Genomic DNA, 24,827 nt, shown 5'->3' with positions numbered 1-24,827 from the left:
TATTTTTTACCTTTGTTGTGCAGAAAGTTTATACTATTATTACATATGACCAACTACTGGACATCAGATCAATAGTTACTAACCTCGATTTCGACTTCAAAACCGACTTCAACTCTGACTCAGCTGTTCCCTTTTTCACACCGGATGCTTTAACTTTGTTTCATGGGCTACCAAAACACTGCAGGCATAGATGCGGTAGACAGGCTGGCATCCTTGTGAGACTCAGACATGATCAAATTGACCGGCACTCCCCTCCGTTTTATTAGCAAATGTCCAGTCACTTGAGAATAAGATGGATGATCTTCATTCAAGAGTCTCCAATCAGAGAGACTTAAAAAACTGCAATATTATATGCCTTGCAGAAACCTGGCTAGCTCAATCTATGAACATAGAAATCAATGGTTTCTCCATGCAGCGGCACAATTGGACAACGGCAGCCTTGGGCAAGTCCAAAGGAGAGGGGTAAGCATTTTCATAAACAACAACTGGTCCACTGCTTCCAGTGTGAAGGAAATCTTAAAACTGTTCTACCTCACTTCTACCAACACATCTCCTGCACCACTAGGTGTGCTAAAACTCTAGACCACTTTTATTCTATCCACAGAAACTATCCACAGAAACTTTTATTCTATCCACAAGGCCCTCCCTCGCGCTCCCTTCGGCAAATCAGACCATGACTCTATCTTCATGCTTCCTGTTTACAAACAAAATCTCAAATGCTCAATACAGAAGTGTTCGGATGAAGCAGACACGAGGCTACAAGACTGTTTTGCTAGTACAGACTGGGATTCCAATAGCATTGAGGAGTTTACCACATCAATCAAGGCCTTCATCAATAAGTGCATAAACAACGTCATCCCTACAATGACTATAGGAACGTATCCAAACCAAAAACCATGGAATACAGGCAATATCCATGCTGGGCTAAAGGCTAGAGCTACCGCCTACAAAGAAAGGGACACGGACATGGACGCATACAACAAAGCTCGCTATGACCTCCAACGAGACATCAAACATGCAAAAGGACAATATAGGTAGAAGGTGGAATCCTATTACACCGGCTCTGACACTCGCCGTATATGACAGGGTTTGCAGACGATAACGGATTACAAAGGGAAACCCAGCGATGAGACGCCCAGTGACGCAGACCTCACAAATGAGCTGTATGCCTTTTATGTTCACTTTGAGGAAAACAACTCAGAGTCCTGCATGAAAGCCCCTGATGTTCCGGATGACTGTGTGCTCTCGCTCTGCGTGGCCGATGTGAGCAAAACTTTTAAACAGTGTAGCAGAGTGACCTAACCTAATTATGGAATATAAAATATGGATGTATCTATATTCTACAGTGGTACCACATATCATTTAAGTTGATTGGGAACTTTTTTAGCAAGTAAGGCTAAACGATACGTGTCACAATTATAATCTGAAGGTTCTGTAGAGTTCTTTCAATGACAAGTCGGATTCAAAATCTCAGAGACGGTGATATTATTTTATAACACAAATAAGATTTATTATAAAAACAAGTTAATACTACAGTACAGGATAAATTAATCAGTGACAGATTATGGGAAAATTATGAGTGATGAAGTACTTAGAAAGGAAGGGAGAGGAGATAGGAGAGGATGGTTTCTTTTAACTCACAAGAATAGGACAAGCAATAATAGGACAAGCAACAATGATTCTAAACAAGAAAGTGAGGAATTTAAGAGGGAGATAGCCTAAGCAGTATTGAGGTACACACAGTTGTACATGCTCACACCAATAGGGATTAAAGGATTGATAAAAGGCTGCATTGAATGTGTTTATGTGGAATTCCATAGTAGCTCAATCTCTGGTTGGATTCCCAAATGTTCTTTCCAGTGCGAAAAATGGACAAGGTTCCTGTTCAAACAGTTCCAGGGTGGTATCTTCATCCAACTGAGATCAAAGCGAGAGCAGAAGACAATCGTTCAAATTCCAATATTGGTGTTTGGCCTCCACTCATTGAGATCGGGGTGTATCAATAAGTAAAGGTGCTTTCCAGTTACCAAGTACGCTGATGTCTGAGCAGCAGAAGGATTTCGGTCAGCCGTGGCTATTATTCGCGCCACACTTTTATACACTGCATAAAAATATAAACGCAACATGCAACAATTTCAAAGAGTTACAGTTCATATAAGGAAATCTGTCAATTTAAATAAATTCATTAGGCCCTAATCTATGGATTTCACATGACTGGGAATGCAGATATGCATCTATTGGTCACAGATACCTTAAAAAAATGTAGGGCCGTCAGTATATGGTGTGACCACTATTTGCCTCATGCAGCACGACACATCTCCTTTGCATAGAGTTGATCAGGCTGTTAATTGTGGCCTGTGGAATGTTGTCCCACTCCTCTTCAATGGCTTGGAAAAGTTGTTGGATATTGGTGGGAATTGGAACACACTGTCATACACGTCGATCCCGAGCATCGCAAACATGCTCAATGGGTGACATGTTTGATGAGTATGCAGGCCATGGAAGAACTGGGACATTTTCAGATTCCAGGTATTGTATACAGATCCTTGCATGAGGTGATGGCGGCGTATGAATGGCACGAGAATGGGCCTCAGGATCTCGTCATGGTATCTCTGTGCATTCAAATTGCCATCAATAAAATGCAATTGTGATCGTTGTTCATAGCTTATTGCTGCCCATACCATAACCTCACCGCCACCATGGGGCACTCTGTTCACAACGTTGACATCAGCAAACCTCCCACACGACGACACGTCTGCTATCTACCCGGTACATTTGAACCTGGGATTCATCCACAAAGAGCACACTTCTCCAGCGTGCCAGTGACAATCAAAGGTGAGCATTTGTCCATTGAAGTCGGTTACGACACCAAACTACAGTCAGGTCAAGATCCTGGTGAGGATGACAAGCCCACAGATAAGCTTTCCTGAGATGTTTCTGACAGTTTGTGCAAAAATATTCGGTTGTGCAAACCCACAGTTTCATCATCTGTCCGTGTGGCTGGTCTCAGACGATCCCCCAGGTGAAGAAGCCGGATGTGGAGGTCCTGGGATGGCATGGTTACATGTGGTCTACGGTTGTGAGGCCGTTGGGACATACTGCCAAATTCTTTAAAATTACGTTGGAGGAGGCTTATGCGACTATCATTGATTGCCTTGCTCCTCTTGCTGTGCTCCTTCGACTCCGCTATCAGATGTGGGAGCTCCAGGCAACACCAGCCAGTCAGATAACAAAAAACGGGTATATAAAATTGGGTATATAGTATGCTTATAGGTCATAGTATGGATATAGTTAGTATGCCGAAAGTTCCTGGATGTCGTATTAAATTCACCAAAATATGAAGGATACACACATAGGACATTATTTCTGTACTTTGGGCCCATAATGGAATTCTTCCGGAAATGGGTGTGGCTTCACATCGTTTTCAGATTTGAAGTAAATGTAGGAAAATATGCAGCCGAAGTACAATGAGAGCAGATACAAATTCATTGCTTTAACTAATTATGACAAATGTTAAGAAAATGTTGAGCAATGTAATAAAGTAATGACTTTCAAATAAGTTACCTTACACGTTATGTTGGCTGACAATTTGTTAGCTATGCTGTCCTTACGAACCACATAGCATATCATTACAGCAGTATGTACTGGTATGTTAGCTAGCTACCTAACGTTAGTTGGATACTTATACATCAAACTTGGCAGTATATCAACGATAGGCTACCTAACTAACTACCCAACGTTTATTGACTTTACTCCTGTAATTCTTAGCTTAGCTAAATGGTATAGTCATTGTGCGCTCTCAATGGACGTTTAAGTGCTTTCGTAAATTCGCTCTGGCTATCTACTCCACTCTCATCTGAGTGTACCACAGCGTAGAATAATGAATTTACGAGCGCTCCACACCCATTGAATATGGCCAGTGTCAGTAAACGTCTGCAAAAAAGCGTAATTAAATTGTTGCCAGCAGTACAGTTACAGTCACCAACGCTCTGGTTAACATGAAAACTGCCTAACCTGCTCTGCTAGGACGAGTAAAATGGTCAGAGTGGTCTCGTTTGTGTCTGGAAGTAGCTAGCAAGCTAGCCAACGTTAGCTTGGGTGCTTGACTGCTGTTGTAAGGTCAGTTGTAAGGTCAGAACGCTCAAATCAACACTACTCCTCTGCCCGAGCATCCAGTTGGTGCTCCAAGAGCGAAACGCTCTGAATTTACAAATGGACAATTTGAACTCCGGCACTCCAGATTAAATTTAAGAACACACCCAAAATCGTAAAATGTCTAACTAGTCATTTGTTATGCTAACTAGCTAGCAAGAGGTTGCAGAGCAACAGCATCATCTTCCGGTAGACAGGCGAAGAGCTAGTACGCTCAACTGAAAGGATACCGTTTGTTTACAGTATGCTAAAATGAACTAATAGTATATAGTATGTAGTATATACTCATTAAGTACACTACCGTTCAAAAGTTTGGGGTCATTTAGAAATGTCCTTGTTTTTGAAAGAAAAGCACATTTTGTGTTCATTAAAATAACATTGATCAGAAATACAGTGTAGACATTGTTAATGTTGTAAATGACTATTGTAGCTGGAAACGACTGATTTTTTATGGAATATATACATAGGCGTACAGAGGCCCATTATCAGCAACCATCACTCCTGTGTTCCAATGGCAAGTTGTGTTAGCTTATCCAAGTGTATCATTTTAAAAGGCTCTTTGATCATTAGAAAACACCTTTGCAATTATGTTAGCACAGCTGAAAACTCTTGTCCTGATTAAAGAAGCAATACAACAGGCCTTCTTTAGGCTAGTTGAGTATCTGGAGCATCAGCATTTGTGGGTTCGATTACACGCTCATAATGGGCAGAAGCAAAGAACTTTCTTTGGAAACTCGTCAGTCTATTCTTGTTCTGAGAAATGAAGGCTATTCCATGCGAGAAATTGGCAAGAAACTAAAGATCGTTCAATGCTGTGTACTACTCTTCACAGAACAGCGCAAACTGGCTCTACCCAGAATAGAAAGAGGAGTGGGAGGCCCCGGTGCACAACTGAGCAAGAGGACAAGTACATTAGAGTGTCTAGTTTGAGAAACAGACGCCTCACAAGTCCTCAACCTGCAGCTTCATTAAATAGTACACGCGAAACACCAGTCTCAACGTCAACAGTGAAGAGGCAACTCCGGGATGCTGTCCTTCAAGGCAGAGCTGCAAAGAAAAACCATATCTCAGACCAATAAAAATAAAAGATTAAGATGGGCAAAAGAACAGACACTGGACAGAGGAACTCTGCGTAGAAGGCCAACATCCCGGAGTCGCCTCTTCACGGTTGACTTTGAGACTTTGAGCACGGTGGCTCGGAAAAACTCCCTAGAAAGGCCAAAACCCAGGAAGAAACCTAGAGAGGAACCAGGCTATGAGGGGTGGCCAGTCCTCTTCTGGCTGTGCCGGGTGGAGATTATAACAGAACATGGCCAAGATGTTCAAATGTTCATAAATTACCACCATGGTCAAATAATAATAGCCCCCACACCACGCACAGCCCCCACACCACTATTCACCAGTATTCAGTCCCATTCACATATTCCACTTTGTTACCTCACAGCCTTTTTCTAAAATGGATTAAATAGTTTACCCCCTCATCAATCTTCACACAATACCCCATAATGACAAAGCAAAAACAGATGTATAAAAAAGTATTCAGACCCTTTACTCAGTACTTTGTTGAAGCACCTTTGGCAGCGATTACAGCCTCAAGCTTTCTTGGGTATGACGCTACAAGCTTGGCACACCTGTATTTGGGGAGTATCTTCCATTATTCTCTGCAGATCCTTTCAAGCTCTGTCAGGTTGGATGTGGAGCGTTGCTGCACAGCTATTTCCAGGTCTCTCTAGAGATTTTTGATTGGGTTCAAGTCCAGGCTCTGGTTGGGCCACTCAAGGACATTCAGAGACTTGTCCCGAAGCCACTCCTACGTTGTCTTGGCTGTGTGCTTAGGGTCGTTTTCCTGTTGGAAGGTGAACCTTCACCCCAGTCTGAGGTCCTGAGCGCTCTGGAGCAGGTTTTTAATCGAGGATCTCTCTGTACTTTGCTCCGTTCATCTTTCCCTCGATCCTGACTAGTCTCCCAGTCCCTGCCGCTGAAAAACATCCCCACAGCATGACGCTGTCACTACCATGCTTCACCATAGAGATGGTGCCAGGTTTCCTCTAGATGTGACGCTTGGCATGCAGGCCAAGAGTTTATCTTGGTTTTATCAGACCAGAGAATCTAGTTTCTCATGGTCTGAGTCAATTAGGTGCCTTTTGGCAAACTCCAAGCGGGGTGTCGTGCGCCTTTTACTGTAGAGTGGCTTCCGTCTGGCCACTCTACCATAAAGTCCTGATTGGTGGAGTGCTGCAGAGATGGTTGTCATTCTAGAAGGTTCTCCCATCTCCACAGAGGAACTCTAGAGCTCTGTCAGAGTGACCACTGGGTTCTTGTTCACCTCCTTGACCAAGTCCCTTCCCCCCCGATTGCTCAGTTTGGACGGGCGGCCAGCTCTAGGAAGAGTCTTGGTGGTGCCATACTTCTTCCATTTATGAATGATGGAGGCCACTGCGTTCTTGGGGACTTTCAATGCTGCAGAAATGTTTTGGTACCCTTCCCCAGATCTGTGCCTCGACACAATCCTGTCTCAGAGCTCTACGGACAATTCCTTGTGTCCTCGTGGCTCAGTTTTTGCTCTGATATGCACTGTCAACTGTGTTACCTTATATAGACAGGTGTGTGCCTTTCCAAATCATGTCCAATCAATTTAATTCACCACTGGTGGACTCCAATCAAGTTGTAGAAACCTTTCAAGTAAGATCAATGGAAACAGGATGCACCTGAGCTCAATTTCGAGTCTCATAGCAAAGGGTCTGAATACTTATGTAAATAAGGTATTTCTGTTTTTGTTTTTTTATAAATAAGCAAAAATTTCAAAACTGTTTTCGTTTTGTCATTATGGGGAATTGTTTGTAGATTGATTAGGAATTTTAGAATAAGGCTGTAACGTAACAAAATTAGGAAAAAGTCAAGGGGTCTGAAAACTTTCCGAATGCACTGTATTTAGGGCAGCAGCCTCTTAGGTGCAAGGTTGAGTAACAGGGTGGTAGCCGGCTAGTGATGGCTATTTAACAGTCTGATTACACTGAGATGGAAGCTGTTTTTCAGTCCCGTGGTCCCAGCTTTGATGCAGCTGTACTGACCTCGCCTTATGGATGGTAGGGGGTCGAACAGGCCGTTGCTCGGGTGGTTGATGTCCTTGACCATCTAAGAAAAAACTCCATCACCTAAAACCGGTAAAGGCTTGATGCTTTACATGATGTGATAGCTGATACTTTAGTTTATAAAAAATATATATTTCAGATGTGAATATTATGAAGAAAACATTCAGTCGACAAAAGATGGGGTTGTTCAGTCTAAAGAATCCACGAGTTCCGAAAAATCAGTTGTCTACCCGACAGAATTACAAGTTACAATCTGTGCACAGATTGTATTGAGAAAATGTTGTTCACCTTTGCCCTTTCATTCAGAGGCAAACTAACCAATCAGATTGCACGTTATTGTGGAGTGGCCAGGTCTGGACGCTCTCCGTGAAGTCAACATGGTGAGTACAGTTTATTGATAATATGTCCATATTTTGAACTACTAGCTAATTTAAGTATCATACTTTATGAGGTGTTTGGCATAAACAATAATTATATGAAAGGGGATAACCAACATAGCTATATTTATTTGCTTGGTGTGTTTCGTCAACTGTTGCTAGCTAGGTAGCGCGTAGCTAGCTAAGCCAACAGTTAACGTTACTCAGCTAGTTTGCAGCTACTTCGCTAACGTTAGCGTACTGCTGTAGGGAATCCTTTTTCAGTACCTAGCAACAGTTAGACAAGCGTTAAAGGGGTAATGTTATTTGTGGAGGAGTTACGTGTGTGAACAAATCACGTTATCCAATTAGCTAGCAATATGTTGGCGTTGACACTCCGCGAGAATAGCAGCTAGCTAGTCAATGTATTGAATAGTTCATGGTAGCTATGTTTGCTAGCAATGGCGGTAACTGTATTATCTAAATAGCCTGCCCGTTATTAGCAAAATTTGGTTGCAAAAAAACTTTACAGCCTGCGGGAAGTTAAGCATGTATTTATTAATCAGTCAGATTATGTTGCAAACCGTTTTGCGACGAAAACTGCCTAACCGTTTACTATAGGAACCAACCGGAAGCAAGACAGGGATGGACATACCTGAATTAGTCTAATACAAACTCGTTTAAGTTGCAAAACGTTTTCCGTTAGGACTAGGCCTAGTACAGGACATATGTGACCCATATTAACGTGCAAGCTGTAACTGTATAAATGGGGTCTCTTGTTCATTCATGTCCAGTCTTCAGATGGTAATAATGGCCAGAGCCAAGCACCTCCTTTTGCTGGGGTCCCAACCTCAGGCATGCCACCGCCTTTTGTAAGTTGGTGTTTGAAAACACTTGTATCTTCTATGTGTTCCCAATGGCATCTCAAAATGGGGCCTCGTTGAGTGTTGAATCTCACAGCATGTGTCTCCTATTTTTTTCACCTGTCTAGATGGGACCACCGGGAATGCCGCCTCATTACCCACCAATGGGAATTCCACCCATGGGACAGAGGCCTCCCAACATGGCTCCCATGCCGCCTGGCATGATGCCACCTGGTATGATGCCACCGATGGGACAGGTGAGCCGACTATCAAGCTTTAAGATGTCATTATCACTTGTCGTCACAGAACAGGCCACACCCTTAACGATCAATCATTTGTAATTTGTTGGAATTTTTCAGTTTAGCGCTCAACAACCTAGTCCTCCAATGCGTAGCCTCGTGTAGTGATTAGATTTTAATTAAATGTAAGGCCTATTGAATTTTGCCGGAGACCCAGGAAGTACAATGTTGGAGTTGGACCAGAAGCTTAGCTTTGGTTGACTCTTTGGAGTGTGTAGCAATGGTTTTTAAGTACCACTACCTTTTCCCAAGAGTTGGCACAAAAATATTCTAATCACTTGGTTTTGTACTATTTGCTGCCAATATAAACTAACACTACCCTCTTTATGTATCTGGACAGTGATGTAAAATGTGTCTCTATACTCCAGCATTTTGGATTTAAAGGCCCAGTTCAGTAAAAAATGTGATTCTTTATATATACTTCCACACTGAGGTTGGAATAATACTGTGAAAGTATGATCATGGAACAGAGGTTGGGAACTCTCTTATTGGTCTATTAACTAATTTACTGCCTGATGATGTCACCAGGCAGGTTGAAATGTCAGGTGGCCTTTTCAAACAGCTTTTACACTAAAAGAGCATTATTATAATTTTCACAATTTCACCATATTATTCCTACCTTATAGTGTGTGTGTGCGTGTGTATATATATATATAATGTATGTATATATATGTATATGTATGTATGTGTGTATGTATGTATATATGTGTGTATATATATATATATATATATATATATATATATATATATATATATATATATATATATATATATACACATATATATATATATATATATATATATATATATATATATGTGTATATATATATATATATATACACATATATATATATATATATATATATATATATATATATATATATATATATATATGTGTGTGTAACACAGGACAATCACATTTTTGACCGCACTGGGCCTTTAACCAAAATAATAAGTAAAAAATCATAAATAATGATGAGTGAGAAAGTTGGAGGCTACAACAAAACATGCGAACATCTCACCATTACCAATAATGGGGGGGGGTATGATCTTTGCTTCTTTAACTTTCTCACTCATCATCATTCACGATTCATTCATTATTATCCATAATCATGGTAGCATCGACATTAATGTAGTAGTGTTCACAAACATTTATTTTTTACTAAAAGTGAATAAAAAATGACTACATTATTCACCATTCACTTCCTATTAGGCAAAAGTCCGGAGCCCTGGTATGCCTCAAATAAAAGGTGACATTCTGTACTGTCGCCTCGTATGAAACATTTGATATCAAATCCAAAATGCTGGAGTATAGAGCCAAATTCCAAATGTTAGCTTCACTGTCCAGAAGCATACGGAGGGGAGTGTGTGATCTCATTATCCAAATGAAAAAGGTGTGATCCGAGATGTGTATGATCCAGCTGCCTGCCTGAGAAACGGGGCTCAGGTGGCGGCGAAGAACTGAAGATTGGAGCGTCACTGCTTCACAGATCACAAGCTGTGGCTCCGTTCGCACTGTATAAGACTCAGTTCGTCGCTCTCACCCTGCCATGGCTGCTCTCACTGTGTATTAATACCCAGCGTGCACCCAGTGCGCCAGGCAGGGGGTGAAATTAACGGGTCCAATGAATATTTCATGATGCTCTTTTATTAGATACCAGGCATGATGCCACCTATGATGCCCGGGATGATGATGCCCCCTCACATGCCTGCCGCGGCGATGCAGCCAACAGGACCGGTAAACTCACTCGCCTGCCTCCTCCACTGTCTCAATGTTGTGCTTTGCACTTTTTAAAATAGAGCCCTCAGGTTGTCAGGAGTGACACCATTAGCTAACGTGGCAAAGCATAGGAACACTTACCAATACAGACATAGGCTACCAATATAGAGGGATTTAAATATTCAACACAACTTGAACATGTACATCCCATCTCCATAATAATTCTACACTTAACTTAATTAGGCAAAAAAAAAATCCTCATAGAACTGTACAGGTACACGTTCTCTTACAGAGATGCAAACTCGCCACTTTTCGGCGATATTTACCGTTTTGTTTTCAAAATAGGTCATCTATGTGAATCGTGTAGCTCTATAAAAAAATAAAAAAAATAAGGTGGAGATCCGTAGATTAGAGCCTAATATATTTATTTCAATGGACTGATTTCCTTATTTGAACTGTAACTCAGTACAGTCTTTGAAATTGTTATATGTTGTTTATAGTTATGTTCTGTGTGTATATATGTTTTTTACACCATATACAAACATACGAAGAATAACTTAGACGCACATAAACGACGACTACATCTCATCTACCCAGACCTGCATGCTCACACCCCCCCATCCCTACTGCCTGCTATTTCCATAATAAATCATTTGATTTTTTTTCATGATGTTGGATTAAGTGCCAAGTTTGTAGTATAATTTTTTTTCAAGATGAGCGATAAGAAGAGACTTGTCCTGCACATTGGGTATCTCACTACATATGAAATCATATGATATGTCTTGAAATATGCAGACAGATGGATTAAAAGTACGTTTACATTGTAATACTTCTGACATTGAATTCTACCGTGCTAATATACTGTGCATATAGGGAAATAATGCACCCTCTAGAATGCCCTTCAAGCCAATCAAAAACGAGTATTCAACAATGCCAAAGTATTTTTCATAATCAAACGGACACCAAACCGATCTCAAAAAGCACTAATCGCTCAGCACTAGAAAGTATTCAACCCCCTTGACTTTTTCCACATTTTGATTTACAAAGTGGGATTGAAATTAATTTAAATCTGCACAAAATACTCTGTCAAAATGGAAGAAAAATTATAATGTGTATTTTTTTATAATGACACTAATGTATCTTGATTAGATAAGTATAGTATTCAACCCCCGATTCAATGTTAGAATCACCTTTGGAAGAAATTCCAGCCGAGTCTTCTAAGCTTTGCACACAATATTTGCACATTTTTATTTTAAAAACTCTTAAAGCTCTGTCAAGTTTGTTGTTGATCATTGTTAGACAGCTATTTTGAAGTCTTGCCATAGATTTTCAAGCTGATTTTTAAGTCGAACATTCAATGTCGTCTTGGTAAGAAACACCAGTCTATATTTGGCCTTGTGTTTTAGGATATTTTAGGTTATAGACAGCTCTGCAAGCGTTATGTCAAAATGCGTTCGTTACTCACCAAATATGGAGTTTCCGTGAGCAACTATCGTCATTTACTGACCTTCACACCCGGTATGTACTTCCAAAAAAGGTCAACATAACATTTTACGAGCAACTGAGAGAATTTGTCTGGAAAGAAAGTATTGTTTCTGACCAAGTGCGCGTGCGCCAAATTCACCTCTTCAACACCTCCAATAAACCATGAATTACTGCCACTCGCATGTCGGCTGATCTAGCAGCAGTACAGAATCCTAAAAAAGCACAGATTTTTATCACCTACAACAGCGTATGAACGTCATATCAACCTGTTTGACACGTGCTACATGGAATATAATAATATTTAATGTAAGTAAACAATATAGGGTATGTTTTTACAGCGACCTTTCCGAATAGGTAGATTTGGAACATGCACTGTTGGTAAAAACAATACATAGATTTCCAGACAATACATTTTTTCTGTTGCTTCTGTTTTTATTTAGACTTTTTTAAAGTACATACTGGGCGTGACGAGCTGTGGCAGTCACGAAATTTCGTCAGCCTGTGATTGTCAAGCAAATAACTGTCGGTCTCACGGTAATTGACATGAACACATTTAGCATCTGTAGTCTATCTAGAAGAACAGAATAGTATACTCTGAGTTGTCCTTATGTTAGGTCCTGATCTGACTATGCCAAATGGCTGTGGGCTACACTAGTTCATTTAGCAGACAAGATTTGCTTAGAATTCCGTGGCATTATTTTATAGTATGAAGAATACAATTGAACAAAGATTAATAAAATAGAAAGGATATTTTCTCCAAACAATTTGAGAGAGTGCGCACATACGGCTATTCTGTGTTTAGCAGTTAACAAAGAAATAGGTACTCCTATTTGCTTAATTTAATTATTAATGTAACTTTAGTTGTTTTACAGACTTTGGGCTATATGTTGTGATTTATTTTTATACATTGTAAGGCTGCATGATGTGGGGGGGGAAAAAATATATTTTTTAAAGCTGCTTTGTTTTTTGTGCTGGCTGTACACACTTCATCAGTTTCTCATTCAAAATTTGACAAGCATCCCCTTTGTGTGGCCATAATGCACCCTATAAAAATGTAGGCCTTTTGCAGCCATTGGCCATTGTGCCCTTCTCCCTGAGTGCTGTGCGCTCCGAAGCACCTCTCACTCACATGGCTCTCCATCACGTCATCGAGTCTTTCTCACAGGCTACAAGTGAAGACACACACATTTGGGATGCAACTGTGCGCGTCCTTATCCAATTCCGAGGTGCATATTGAAGATATGGGAAGAGCTGTCCTCATTTACTTTTCATCAGCCAACAACATGAGTAGACCTAACAAACAGCAAGAGCTCTAGCCTATGTCAATCTACTATCCCCCTTAGTACAAAAGTCGATCTATTCTATTCTGTGCGTGAATTAAATATTCCAAACATAGTTTGGGACAGTTGTGGGATGCGATAGCTCCCAATTTAATACAACCACTAGCATCAACCTTTTTTAACGCAATGTGGCTGATGTAACAGATCAGAACGTTTAGCTTAAAATGTTGATAAACTATTAGGCTATTTCTTCATATAAGCGCAGCAATGCGCACACTGCAGTAGGCTATAAGCGCAAATGTTCCATTCGCGGGAAAACACCATTGTCAAAAGTGACCACGTGATTCTGCATGTAATGCTTTTATTATCAAATTATCAATTATTCCCACGGGGGGACCAGGATGAATATGTATGAACTTTCCAATTTGTAAGTCGCTCTGGATAAGAGCGTCTGCTAAATGACTTAAATGTAAAATGTAAATGTAAATTATCAAGGTGCACTTTTATGGTAAATTATCTTCCCCAAACTTGAAACTCGCGGGCTGCTTATGTATGCCAGTTAGGCTCTACACCCCTTAGTGTGCTTAATTTTATGAAGTTATTTGGCCACATTAGTTGTGATTAAAAACATTATCAAAACATATAGGCCTATGGGCTAGGCTACATGAGGTGTGCGACTATGATTCGAAAAAGTTGCAAAAGGCATTGTTTCTTGCCTTACGCTGGGCATCATTCACAAGTGATAATATATAATTAACAAGTGATAGGATAATATTGTCACCCATCAGACTTGTTTTGATTTATATTGGACCATTATCATACACCTATCTCGAAACAAAAATACATGTAATCTATGCACTTAAATAGCGAATGGAGGACGCTTTTCCCGTGGTTCGTTTTCATGCCAGCCAGGTAGGCTGTACTCCTTTTGTAAAGATAAGCAATGTGCTTAATATTAGGAATATATAAATATAGTTGGCCTAGCCGAAAGAACGCTAATGGAGGCCTCTAGTAAAAAGAGGATATCACTCTTTTTTCTCGTGCAATTGCATAGCCTATAGAAATGTTGAGCTACATGAGCTCATTGGCTCTCGTGAAGTGTTTGATTAGATTTTCGATTAGATTTGCATTGATGTCCGAGTGATTAGAGGGACAATAGAGTGCTGAGTACCAGGCAGTTCGCAAGTTTGGTACGCTGCTAATGACCATCAGCAGTATCAGCTTGGGAGAAGTCTAATTACCGTGACTAAACGGTCAGATGGAATTTGACTGCCTTCATGACTTGTGACCGCCCGGTGTGGCGGTAATAGTCACCACAACAGCCCTAGGTGACAGCAGTAAATTATGGTAGTTGCTCAGGGAAACTCCATATTTGGTGAGTAACGAACATATTTTGACATAACGCTTGCTGAGCTGTCTAATCAAACCAATTATAAAAGTTGACAAGTTATCATACCCATTCACAGGTTTGGTAAACTCTGGAGATCTCTTTGGTGTTTAGAGTTAAGCAAATCAGCCTTTTAATTTCATTGCACCTTTTATGTGTGGAATGATCTACAATATACTTTAAAATTTGAAGAATTGGTGCCTCTAAAGCATTTGACTGTGGTTAGGGGACTGTTTTACTGAAGAATCTATTTTTATGGTTTGGTATGTTTTTCATATTTTCATATTGTTGTGTATAATACCGTGTATATAAATGTGTAGTTTATTGTAAACTCAGCAAAAAAATAAACGTCCTCTCACTGTCAACTGCGTTTATTTTCAGCAAACTTAACGTGTAAATATTTGTATGAACATAACAAGATTCAACAACTGAGACAAACTGAACAAGTTCCACAGTCATGTAACTAACAGAAATGGAATAATGTGTCCCTGAACAAAGGTGGAGGGGGGGGGTCAAAAGTAACAGTCAGTATCTGGTGTGGCCACCAGCTGCATTAAGTACTGCAGTGCATCTCCTCCTCATTGACTGCACCAGATTTGCCAGTTCTCACTGTGAGATGTTACCCCACTCTTCCACCAAGGCACCTGCAAGTTCCTGGACATTTCTGTGGGGAATGGCTCTGGCCCTAGCCCTCACCCTCCGATCCAACAGGTCCCAGACATGCTCAATGGGATTGAGATCCGGGCTCTTCGCTGGCCATGGCAGAACACTGACATTCCTCTCTTGCAGGAAATCACGCAGACAACGAGCAGTATGGCTGGTGGCATTGTCATGCTGGAGGGTCATGTCAGGATGAGCCTGCAGGAAGGGTACCACATGGAGGAGGATGTCTTCCCTGTAATGCACAGCGTTGAGATTGCCTGCAATGACAACAAGCTCAGTCCGATGATGCTGTGACACACCACCCCAGACTATGACGGACCCTCTACCTCCAAATCGATCCCGCTCCAGAGTACAGGCCTTGGTGTAACGCTCATTCCTTCGACGATAAACATGAATCTGACCATCACCCCTGGTGAGACAAAACCGCGACTCGTCAGTGAAGAGCACTTTTTGTCAGTTCTGTCTGGTCCAGCGACGGTGGGTTTGTGCCCATAGGCAACGTTGTTGCCTTACAACATGCCTACAAGCCCTCATTTCATCCTCTCTCAGCTTATTGCGGACAGTCTGAGCACTGATGGAGGGATTGTGTGTTCCTGGTGTAACTCGGGCTGTTGTTGCCATCCTGTACCTGTCCCACATGTGGGATGTTCGGATGTACCGATCCTGTACAGGTGTTGTTACACGTGGTCTGCAACTGCGAGGACCATCAGCTGTCCGTCCTGTCTCCCTGTAGCGCTGTCTTAGGCGTCTCACAGTACAGACATTGCATTTTATTGCCCTGGCCACATCTGCAGTCCTTGTGCCTCCTTGCAGCATGCCTAAGCCACGTTCACGCAGATGAGCAGGGACACTGGGCATCTTTTTTGTTTTTGTTTTTCAGAGTCAGTAGAAGGGCCTCTTTAGTGTCCTAAGTTTTCATAACTGACCTTAATTGCCTTAACGACCGTTCCACAGGTGCATGTTCATTAATTGTTTATGGTTCATTGAACAAGCATGGGAAACAGTGTTTTAAACCCTTTAAAATGATCTTTGAGGCTATTTGGATTTTTACTAATTATCTTTGAAAGACAGGGTCCTGAAAAAGGGACATTTCTTTTTTTGCTGAGTTTATTTTGCTGTGTATTGTGGTGTTATACAGGGCTTCTGGAAAAGAGACCATGGTCTCGGCATTGTCTCCCTGTCAAAATAAAGTTTAAATACAAAAAACTTATGGGAAAATGAATGGTTTCTAACTGGGCTAGAGGAGATTTGTCATTCATTTTCTCCTCTGTCCAGATACTGGTTCAGTTAACCATGGAACTTATGTGACTTGTTAAGTAAATATTTACTGCTGAACCTATTTAGGCTTTCCATAACAAAGGGGTTGAATACTTAATGGGCTTCTGGAAAAGACATTAGAGCTTTAAATGTTTTATTTATCTGTAATAAATTCTCATAACAAATATCCATGTTGAGGTAGATCAGTGACACAATCTAATTGAATCCATTTTAATTCAGTCTGTAACACAAAATGTGGGGGGGAAATCAAGGTGGTTGAATACTTTCTGAAGGCACTGTTAGTTTGCTTTGGATGAATGCTATCTGGAGTGGAGTAGCTCAAATGAATACAATTTGTGTCTCAGTAGACATTCAAAGTGCTTCGGGGACAAGATCATTTCAATCTTAAATTGGAGAAAAGTCAAAGAAAAACAACTTTTTTTTTTTTGCCACTTAAAACATCTTGTTAAATGGAGCATCACATCCTTACACTCCAGGTTTCTCCCTCCAGTAAATGGTTGAGTGATTTATGGAAGCTACATTTCAGTCTGTGTTGCTTTCGACAGCAGCCAGCTGTTTAACTATATGCACTAAGAGCTGCAAGCTGTCAAATAAACCTTCCACCTGTCAACTCTGATGTATCAAGACCACAGAGATTTTTGTCTTTGTGTTAGACGCTCGAGGGTACAAGCTTGTGTTGTGTTAATGAAGCAAATTCAGGTCATCATCTTTGTTAACTAATAAAATTATCTCTTCCGCAGCCTGGAGTGGACACAACTGGTAAGGCTTGAATCGGTCTATGTTTTATTTATTTAATTTAGAAAAAGCTTTTATTGTTATTGTCTTAGTGATTTTATGAATTCTAATTTAAGTTTTTTGTTTTTACAGTCATTGCTGCGCCTGGAACAGTTGTAAGTACAGCCTCATTTCTGTGGATAAGTTCATGTAATGATCTCTAGCAGTATATAATGACCGACCCTGCTATGTGTAATGTTCAACAGGGTACCACAAATGGTACGCCACAGGATGACCAACCGAAGAAGGTTAGTGAACATTTTTAAGTGGAAGCCTTTACTCTTCCTAACCACAGATGGCCAATTGTTTTCTGTGCAAAGATGTAGACTTAATTTAATTTTGTTATAGCCTTAGATGGAAAACATTTTTTGGGGATGAAAAACTGCTTGATTTAATGGTTTGAAATCTAGTACTTTCCATGCAAATGTAGAATTTGTATCACAGAGCCCTTCATTTACCTGTTGCAAGTGTTGTTGAGTGGTGAAGGCAAAGTGTGGTTGTCATCCTCAGAAGTCTGTGTGGACAGAACACAAGTCTATGGATGGGAAGACCTACTACTACAACACAGAGACCAAGCAGTCTTCTTGGGAGAAGCCTGACGACTTGAAATCTCCTGCAGAAGTAAGGCCTTACAAACTGAACCCCCGTACCCATCCCTCCCCACACACTATGTCTGTGTCCTAAATGGCATCCTGTTCCCTTTATAGTTCATTACTTCCCTTCATAGTGCACCCGTAGGACTTGTAAAAAAATTAATAAAATTGTGTGCTACGTAAGGAATAGGGTACCATTTGGAACGCAAATACTATTCCTCCCCAACTATCTTCTCGTTAACAGTAGAGGCCATTCCCAGGCTCTAGCCACCGGCACAATTTGTGGAGCGTGTCTAGACCATACCTGGGTTCAAATACGTGTATATGTTATTTAAATACTTTTTTCTGTGTATTTTCAAATACACAGCCCAAAGCAAGTACTTTTATTCAAGTATTTCAATGGTTATTGTAAGTCGCTCTGGATAAGAGCGTCTGCTAAATGACTTAAATGTAAATGTAAATGTTATTTGTAAAAAAAAATAAAAAAAATAAAAAATAATTGTTTTGAAAGTATTTTAAAATGCTGTTTTCAAATATCTGAATACTTGTTTTGAAAGTAATTTAAATACCTGATAGTATTTGAACCCAGGTCTGGTAGACATGCCATATTTTTGCTTTGTGCTTTGCAGCAAATGCTGTCAAAATGCCCATGGAAGGAGTATAAATCAGACAATGGCAAGGCGTACTACTACAACTCCCAGACTAAGGAGTCCCGGTGGACCAAACCCAAAGAGCTTGAAGATCTGGAAGGTGAGCCTGTGCATTAATGATCCTTTTATAATCTACTGTGAAGGACCAGGGATCGCATCTACTCATCCTCTAGACCAGTGTAAATAGCAGGGGGTCTTCGTTCAAAAACAATTACATGGATCAGTCTCATTCCTTTGCATGAATTTATCTTTGCACTATTCATTCTTAGACATGAAATGTGTTCCTCAAAGTTTCCTGCGAGACATTGTTAACAGGTGTATATCCTCTCTTTTAGCCATGATAAAAGCCGAGGAGAATGGGTAAGAGCTGCTTATTGTTACCACTACTCTACAGTAGGGTTGGGCGATATTATGATAGCATCATATGGTGACAACATTGTGATGTCACAAACAATGGTTTAGCCTTTGAATAGGAATGGAGTCGGGGCAGCGCGCGACATGCTAAATGGCCAATTCCCTTTTTGCCATAGCCTACATTTTCAATAAATATGTGGTAGGTAGACTATTAATACATTGTAGATTGTAGACAACGGAGAGCACCAAAGCAGTGCAAAATGTCAGATAACGTGTCCCCCCCCCCCTCTTTTCCAAATGCTGTTTTGCAGGGGACACTCCGTTGTCAGGTTTATAGTTTTAAAATCCGTAATTTCACTTTTTCGCCCCAATCCCCATTCAATTTAAATGATCAACCGTTGAATGAATGTATGGGCCTAAATAAGTTCTACATCAGAAAGTTGTTTGTGAAATAGCCTAAATAAAAACATAGTATAGTAATAATGAGAGCGGAAACAAACCAATACGTTTCTGCTTTACTTTACCAATGTAGGCAAAATAGATTGTGCCGTTGGAAAATCCATCTTCGCAAACCAAACATAGGGTTACTACCCTTACTGACAAAGGTTGAGGTAAACATTACTTTGGTATTTTATTATATCGTGTGACGATAGACGTTTTTCTATGGTTTCATATTATGCTCTATCGTTTATTTCGTTGTGTCGCAAATCACATTCTTTACGGCAATATTTTTGGTCAATTGGACGTCGCTTTGCAACACAATTTGCAACACAGAGCCCGGAGACTGTACCTAAAAGAGGGGCTACGTCGGTCGCATGGACGTGGTTTGGGTATGAAAAGTCTGACACGGACCAGAAAACCGCCCTCTGACAAATATGCCGCAGGCCGATCCCGACAACAGGCTCAAACACCACTAACCTCTTTTACCACCTACGCAAGAATCATGTGAAACAGTACGGAGAGAGTCTACGGATGAGACCCCAACAAGTAGTCGAGTGCTCAAAACAAACCCCCGACTCAGACGTTGCAAGAGGCTTTTGCCCGCGGCACACCATATGGCAAAGAATCACGAAGATGAAAGGAGATAACAGCTGCAGTTAAAACTTAGCAAAGACATGGCCGCAATTTACACGGTAGAGAAATGGGGGTTTCGTGAGTTGGTGCTAACACTCGACCCAAGGTACCAAATGCAAATACCTTTTATTTGTTGAGTATAATTCAAAATGTAGTAAGAAATAGGCTTTACATGTGGTCATTTTATATAAAGATTTATTCATTGAATTTACCGTGTGTATATCGTGATATGTATCATTATCGGGATATGAAATGACCTATACAGGGATATGAGATTTTGGCCATATCACCCAGCCCTAATCCCCATTAGCTGTTGCGATAGCAGCAGCAACTCTTCCTGGGGTCCACATACAACCTAAAACATGAAATAATACAGAACATTAATAGAAAAGAACAGCTCAAGGTTGGAACTTTATAGATGTCAAACGTCACACACAGCCTACATATCAATAGATACACACACACACACGCAATATCTAGGTCAAATAGGGGAGTTGTGAGGTGTTGCTTTATCTGTTTTTTGAAACAAGGTTTGCTGTTCGCTTGAGCAATCTGAGATGGGAGTTCCATGCAATCATGGGTTTATATAATATTGTATGTTTTATTGCATTTGTCCTGGATTCGGGGACTGTGGAAAGACCCTTGGTGGGGTAAGTGGGTGTCAGTACTGTGTGTAAGTTCATTATCCAAACAATTTGGAATCTTCTACACATTGGTCGCATCACTTCTTTATATAAATAAATATCAGTCTCTACTTTTAGCTAAGAGAGACTGGCATGCATAGTATTGATATTAACCCTCTGATAACAGTGAAGAGCAAGACATGACGTTTTGTTCTGGGCCAACTGCAGTTTTTCTAGGTCCTCCTTTGCAGCACCTGACTTCAACAAGTTATACTTAGACAATATTAGAATATATTTATTGATAAGTGTTTGTTAATGTCCTTGAATTGCGCAAAGGGCATTACATAAGCTCCTGCAGCAGAGCTTTCAATAAGCGGGAATACAAAATAAATGAATCATGAGTCGGTGTCAGTTGTCAGTTGTCTCACAAACAATTTTGAATAGCTTACTTAACAAATTGTGCAGTATTATCAAAGCCAACATCAATCAGATACAAAAATGACTTTATAAAACTTGAAAAGGGAATGAACTTGGCTTAGGCTAAAAACAAATAAACCCATTATCCTGATGCCTTTTATATCAAATTGTAAAAATCCTAAATATACGAGTTATAAAATAAACAATAAGTATGAAAATAACCAAACAGTGCAAATAAGTCTGGATTTAAAAAATAGGCTATATTTAAAACTAAATTAAAAGTACAATGAGGAACCATTTACACTACCGTTAAAAAATTTGGGGTCACTTAGAAATGTCGTTTTTGAGAGAGAAGCATTTTGTTTTGTCCATAAAAAAAAACATCCAATTGATCAGAAATACAGTGTAGACATTGTTAATGTTGTAAATGACTATTGTAGAAGATTGAAGGCCAGCATCCCGGAGTCACCTCTTCTCTCTTGACATTGAGACTGGTGTTTTGCAGGTACTATTTAATGAAGCTGCCGGTTGAGGACTTGTCCTCTTGCTCAGTTGTGCACCGGGGCCTCCCACTCCTCTTTCTATTCTGGGTAGAGCCAGTTTGTGCTGTTCTGTGAAGGGAGTAATACACAGCGTTGTACGAGATCTTTAGTTTCTTGGCAATTTCTCGCGTGGAAAAGCCTTAATTTCTCAGAACAAGAATAGACTGACGAGTTTCAGAAGAAAGTTATTTGTTTCTGGCCATTTTGAGCCTGTTATCGAACCCACAAATGCTGATGCTCCAGATACTCATCTAGTCTAAAGAAGGCCAGTTTTATTGCTTCTTTAATCAGGACAACAGTTTCAGCTGTGCTAACATAATTGCAAAACGGTTTTCTAATGATCAATTAGCCTTTTTAAATGATATACTTGGATTAGCTAACACAACGTGCCATTGGAACACCGGAGTGATGGTTGCTGATAATGGACCTCTGTATACCTATGTAGATATTCCATAAAAAATCTGCCATTTCCCACTACAATAGTCATTTACAACATTAACAATGTCTACACTATTTCTGATCAATTTGATGTTATTTTAATGGAGATTTGTTTTTTGCTTTTCTTTTAAAAAACAAGGACATTTCTAAGTGACCTCCAACTTTTGAACTGTAGTCTAGGTCTAGTTGTATTTTTTTCCTGTGTTAGGCCTACCTAAAGACTTGGGAGTAGAGTGACAATATTTCCTGCTGTACTGAAAACGCGTTCAGACGGAGTGCTTGTTGCACAGCTGCATAAGTATTATGGGCGACGTTGGCCATGACTGGAAAGCGATCCTCATTTCCTCCACCATTCTAGGTGGGTCATCGTTTCCTCCGATGGCATCTTCAATGAGGTAGGCTGGGAGCTCTGCTCTGGACCGCTGTTGTGTACTCCGTGTGACTGACTTTCTTTTACCAAGGAAAACAACATAACTAGTGTTTATTCTTAACAGGGATTTAATAATGTTGTTTATGGCTTTTGTAACTATGTAAATGAGAATAATTACATACAGCCTAGTCTAAGCACTAAATCATAACCAATGTGTGTCACTACAGTCCAGATATTGCGTCCTTCCCGCGACTTGACCCCTCCGTCCGCCTGCCCCAGAGCTTATAACTAACTATAAGCTATGTGGCAAATAAATTATCTCCAGCTCAGGGCTTCAGCTATGCATTTGGTTTGCTAACTTGCTAGTTAAGTGGTTAGCTTGCAAGATCAAACTTCTTGGTTACAGCAGAGACAGTCAATCCCCCTCTGGATCAAGATCCCTGCTGCCTAACATAGTTTTTTGGGGGGGATGGAAATAGCGACCCTTGTGTGCGTGCACTGCCTGTAATACCGTCTACCCGGTGTGGTACAGGAACGGTATGAACATCTGGATACCGCCCAACCCTACTCTACAGACTTTATTGCCAAAGCCATTTTACTTTATATTACCTAAAATAAAAAATATCTTTGTAGATGATGGAACACGTTAACTTAATCAAATGATCAAAAACATTTCCTTTTGATCTGTTATTTATGGTTCTATTAGAATGGAATGGCCTAATTATTGTGACATTTGAAGAGGCACTCCTGTTATAATAAAAAGCATCATGGGGAATGCACTATCATGGTCCTCCATCACTAACTGAACTGATTGCAGGACATCGGAGGTAGGCGCTCCTTGCGCTGTAATCGCCCCTACCCTTCAGCCTGACAGCGCTGCTGTCATGGCGACCATGATGATGGAAATGCCGGTCATGATGCCGATTACAACAGTTTTGGAGGAACAGATGTCCCAGGTGCCCATGCATGTAGCGGAGGTCAGCGCTGAGGCGCCTGTGAACTCCACAGAAGAAGCGGTCGGCATGGAGGCCTCAGCCAGGTACTACAGACAGCCCATTTACCCCCAGATAGTATAGAGAGGCCCACAGCATGGGCTTACAGTGAACTCACCAGGAATATCACCCGACTGTAGTAAAGGCACTGACCCTAATGTACAAACCTATGGTAAACATCAGCTTCTCCTGTCAGTGGGGCAACCTACATTATCAGAACACATACCATCAGTGCCAGGGGCTGGTCTAGTGGAATGGGGGAATATGTGGTCCATGGGTGGCACACTACCACCAGACCAGCGCCTGGCACTGATGGTATGTGCTGTTCAACCATTCACTTTCTGTAAAGTTTCCCTTTACCTATCTTCCCATCTCATATTGTAATCTAGATCTGCAAATAAAACTTCAAAATACCCAGAAAAATGTATCTCTAAAAAAAGAACACACACCATCGGACTACCAAAAACCTTGGTGCAGTATTCATATTTTTCTTCCTTTCTCTCCTTTTAGTAATGACGCTTCAAAGGACGAGAGGCCAGAGCTGGTGAAGAAAACATACAAGTGGAACACGAAAGAAGAGGCCAAGCAGGCCTTTAAAGAGCTCCTGAAGGAGAAGGTGAGGATTCCATATGGGATTTCATTACTCTCCTTCTGCTCAGTTGGGACTCCTGCTTGTGTCATCCCAATGATTATTGGAATTTACAATCTGAACATTACATCTCGCTCATAAAGGCAAAGTGTGTCAATGAAGCTTGTGCGAGCTGGAACGCCTCATAGGGCAGGAGCCTAGCTCCTGTTTCTGTAGCGTGAGTCAGCTTGATGTCCAGGGGGTGTACTTGTACAGGACACTAGTCTATCACAGGGCCTTACCCCCAATCTATCTCCTTAATGCTGAGTGCTTATTGCTGAGTCTTTGGTTTGACTCGGCCAGGGATTGAACTCGCAACCTTCCAATCTCAGGGCAGACACTAACCACACGGCCACTGAGTCGGTTGCAGCTCTCCTAGGTAGCCACCAAAATTAACCTCAAGCACACACTTTTGTCTGAGAACCACTTTCATCCGGTTTGATAATAAGGTGCTCGTAGTGCTGTAATGACTCCACCTAAAGATTGTTTACCAATATGGCCTTCCTGGACTGAATCCGTCTCGCTCATCGTGAGCACTCTCAGGTTTTAGCATGATTGCTAATCCTCACCACGCCTCATGTTGCTGTGGCAGGGGATGTGTTGTTTTTGACCGAGGAGGTGGCTCAGCACAGCTATATTTAGGTCTTTTTAATTTGGCACACAAAGCTCTCCTCTGAGATTGCTCTCACCGTTTCCCTGCGAGATCTTAATGACTCCGTCTTTATGATTAGCGTTATTGGATGAAGGCACGGGCCCGGATTAAGACAGCGGAGAGTGGCATGCTCCACTGGGTTAGA

The 24,827-nt window shown here is 40.9% G+C and overlaps 1 protein-coding gene across 4 annotated transcripts in view; it reads left to right on the top strand.

The window, feature by feature from the left end:
• Positions 1 to 7,534: 7,534 nt before the first annotated feature.
• The window catches only part of LOC139538420 (pre-mRNA-processing factor 40 homolog A-like), a 29,077-nt gene continuing 11,784 nt past the window's right edge, over positions 7,535 to 24,827 (top strand). For 2 of the 4 annotated variants that reach the window (XM_071340426.1, XM_071340425.1), the window contains exons 1-12: positions 7,551 to 7,624; positions 8,395 to 8,472; positions 8,592 to 8,720; positions 10,417 to 10,500; positions 17,316 to 17,334; positions 17,443 to 17,465; positions 17,556 to 17,597; positions 17,860 to 17,970; positions 18,572 to 18,692; positions 18,928 to 18,952; positions 23,228 to 23,449; positions 23,913 to 24,018. In XM_071340426.1, coding sequence (XP_071196527.1) covers positions 7,622 to 7,624; positions 8,395 to 8,472; positions 8,592 to 8,720; positions 10,417 to 10,500; positions 17,316 to 17,334; positions 17,443 to 17,465; positions 17,556 to 17,597; positions 17,860 to 17,970; positions 18,572 to 18,692; positions 18,928 to 18,952; positions 23,228 to 23,449; positions 23,913 to 24,018 — 963 coding nt within the window. In that variant the 5' untranslated portion in view covers positions 7,551 to 7,621. Of the gene's footprint in view, positions 7,625 to 8,394; positions 8,473 to 8,591; positions 8,721 to 10,416; positions 10,501 to 17,315; positions 17,335 to 17,442; positions 17,466 to 17,555; positions 17,598 to 17,859; positions 17,971 to 18,571; positions 18,693 to 18,927; positions 18,953 to 23,227; positions 23,450 to 23,912; positions 24,019 to 24,827 lie in introns of all 4 variants that reach the window. The other 2 variants (XM_071340424.1, XM_071340427.1) reach the window with 2 other exon arrangements.

This window comes from Salvelinus alpinus, chromosome 14, assembly GCF_045679555.1.
Source record: "Salvelinus alpinus chromosome 14, SLU_Salpinus.1, whole genome shotgun sequence".
NCBI classification, from domain to species: domain Eukaryota; kingdom Metazoa; phylum Chordata; class Actinopteri; order Salmoniformes; family Salmonidae; genus Salvelinus; species Salvelinus alpinus.
Note: the sequence above shows the minus strand (reverse complement) of the source record. Positions and strands in the feature narration are given on the sequence as shown.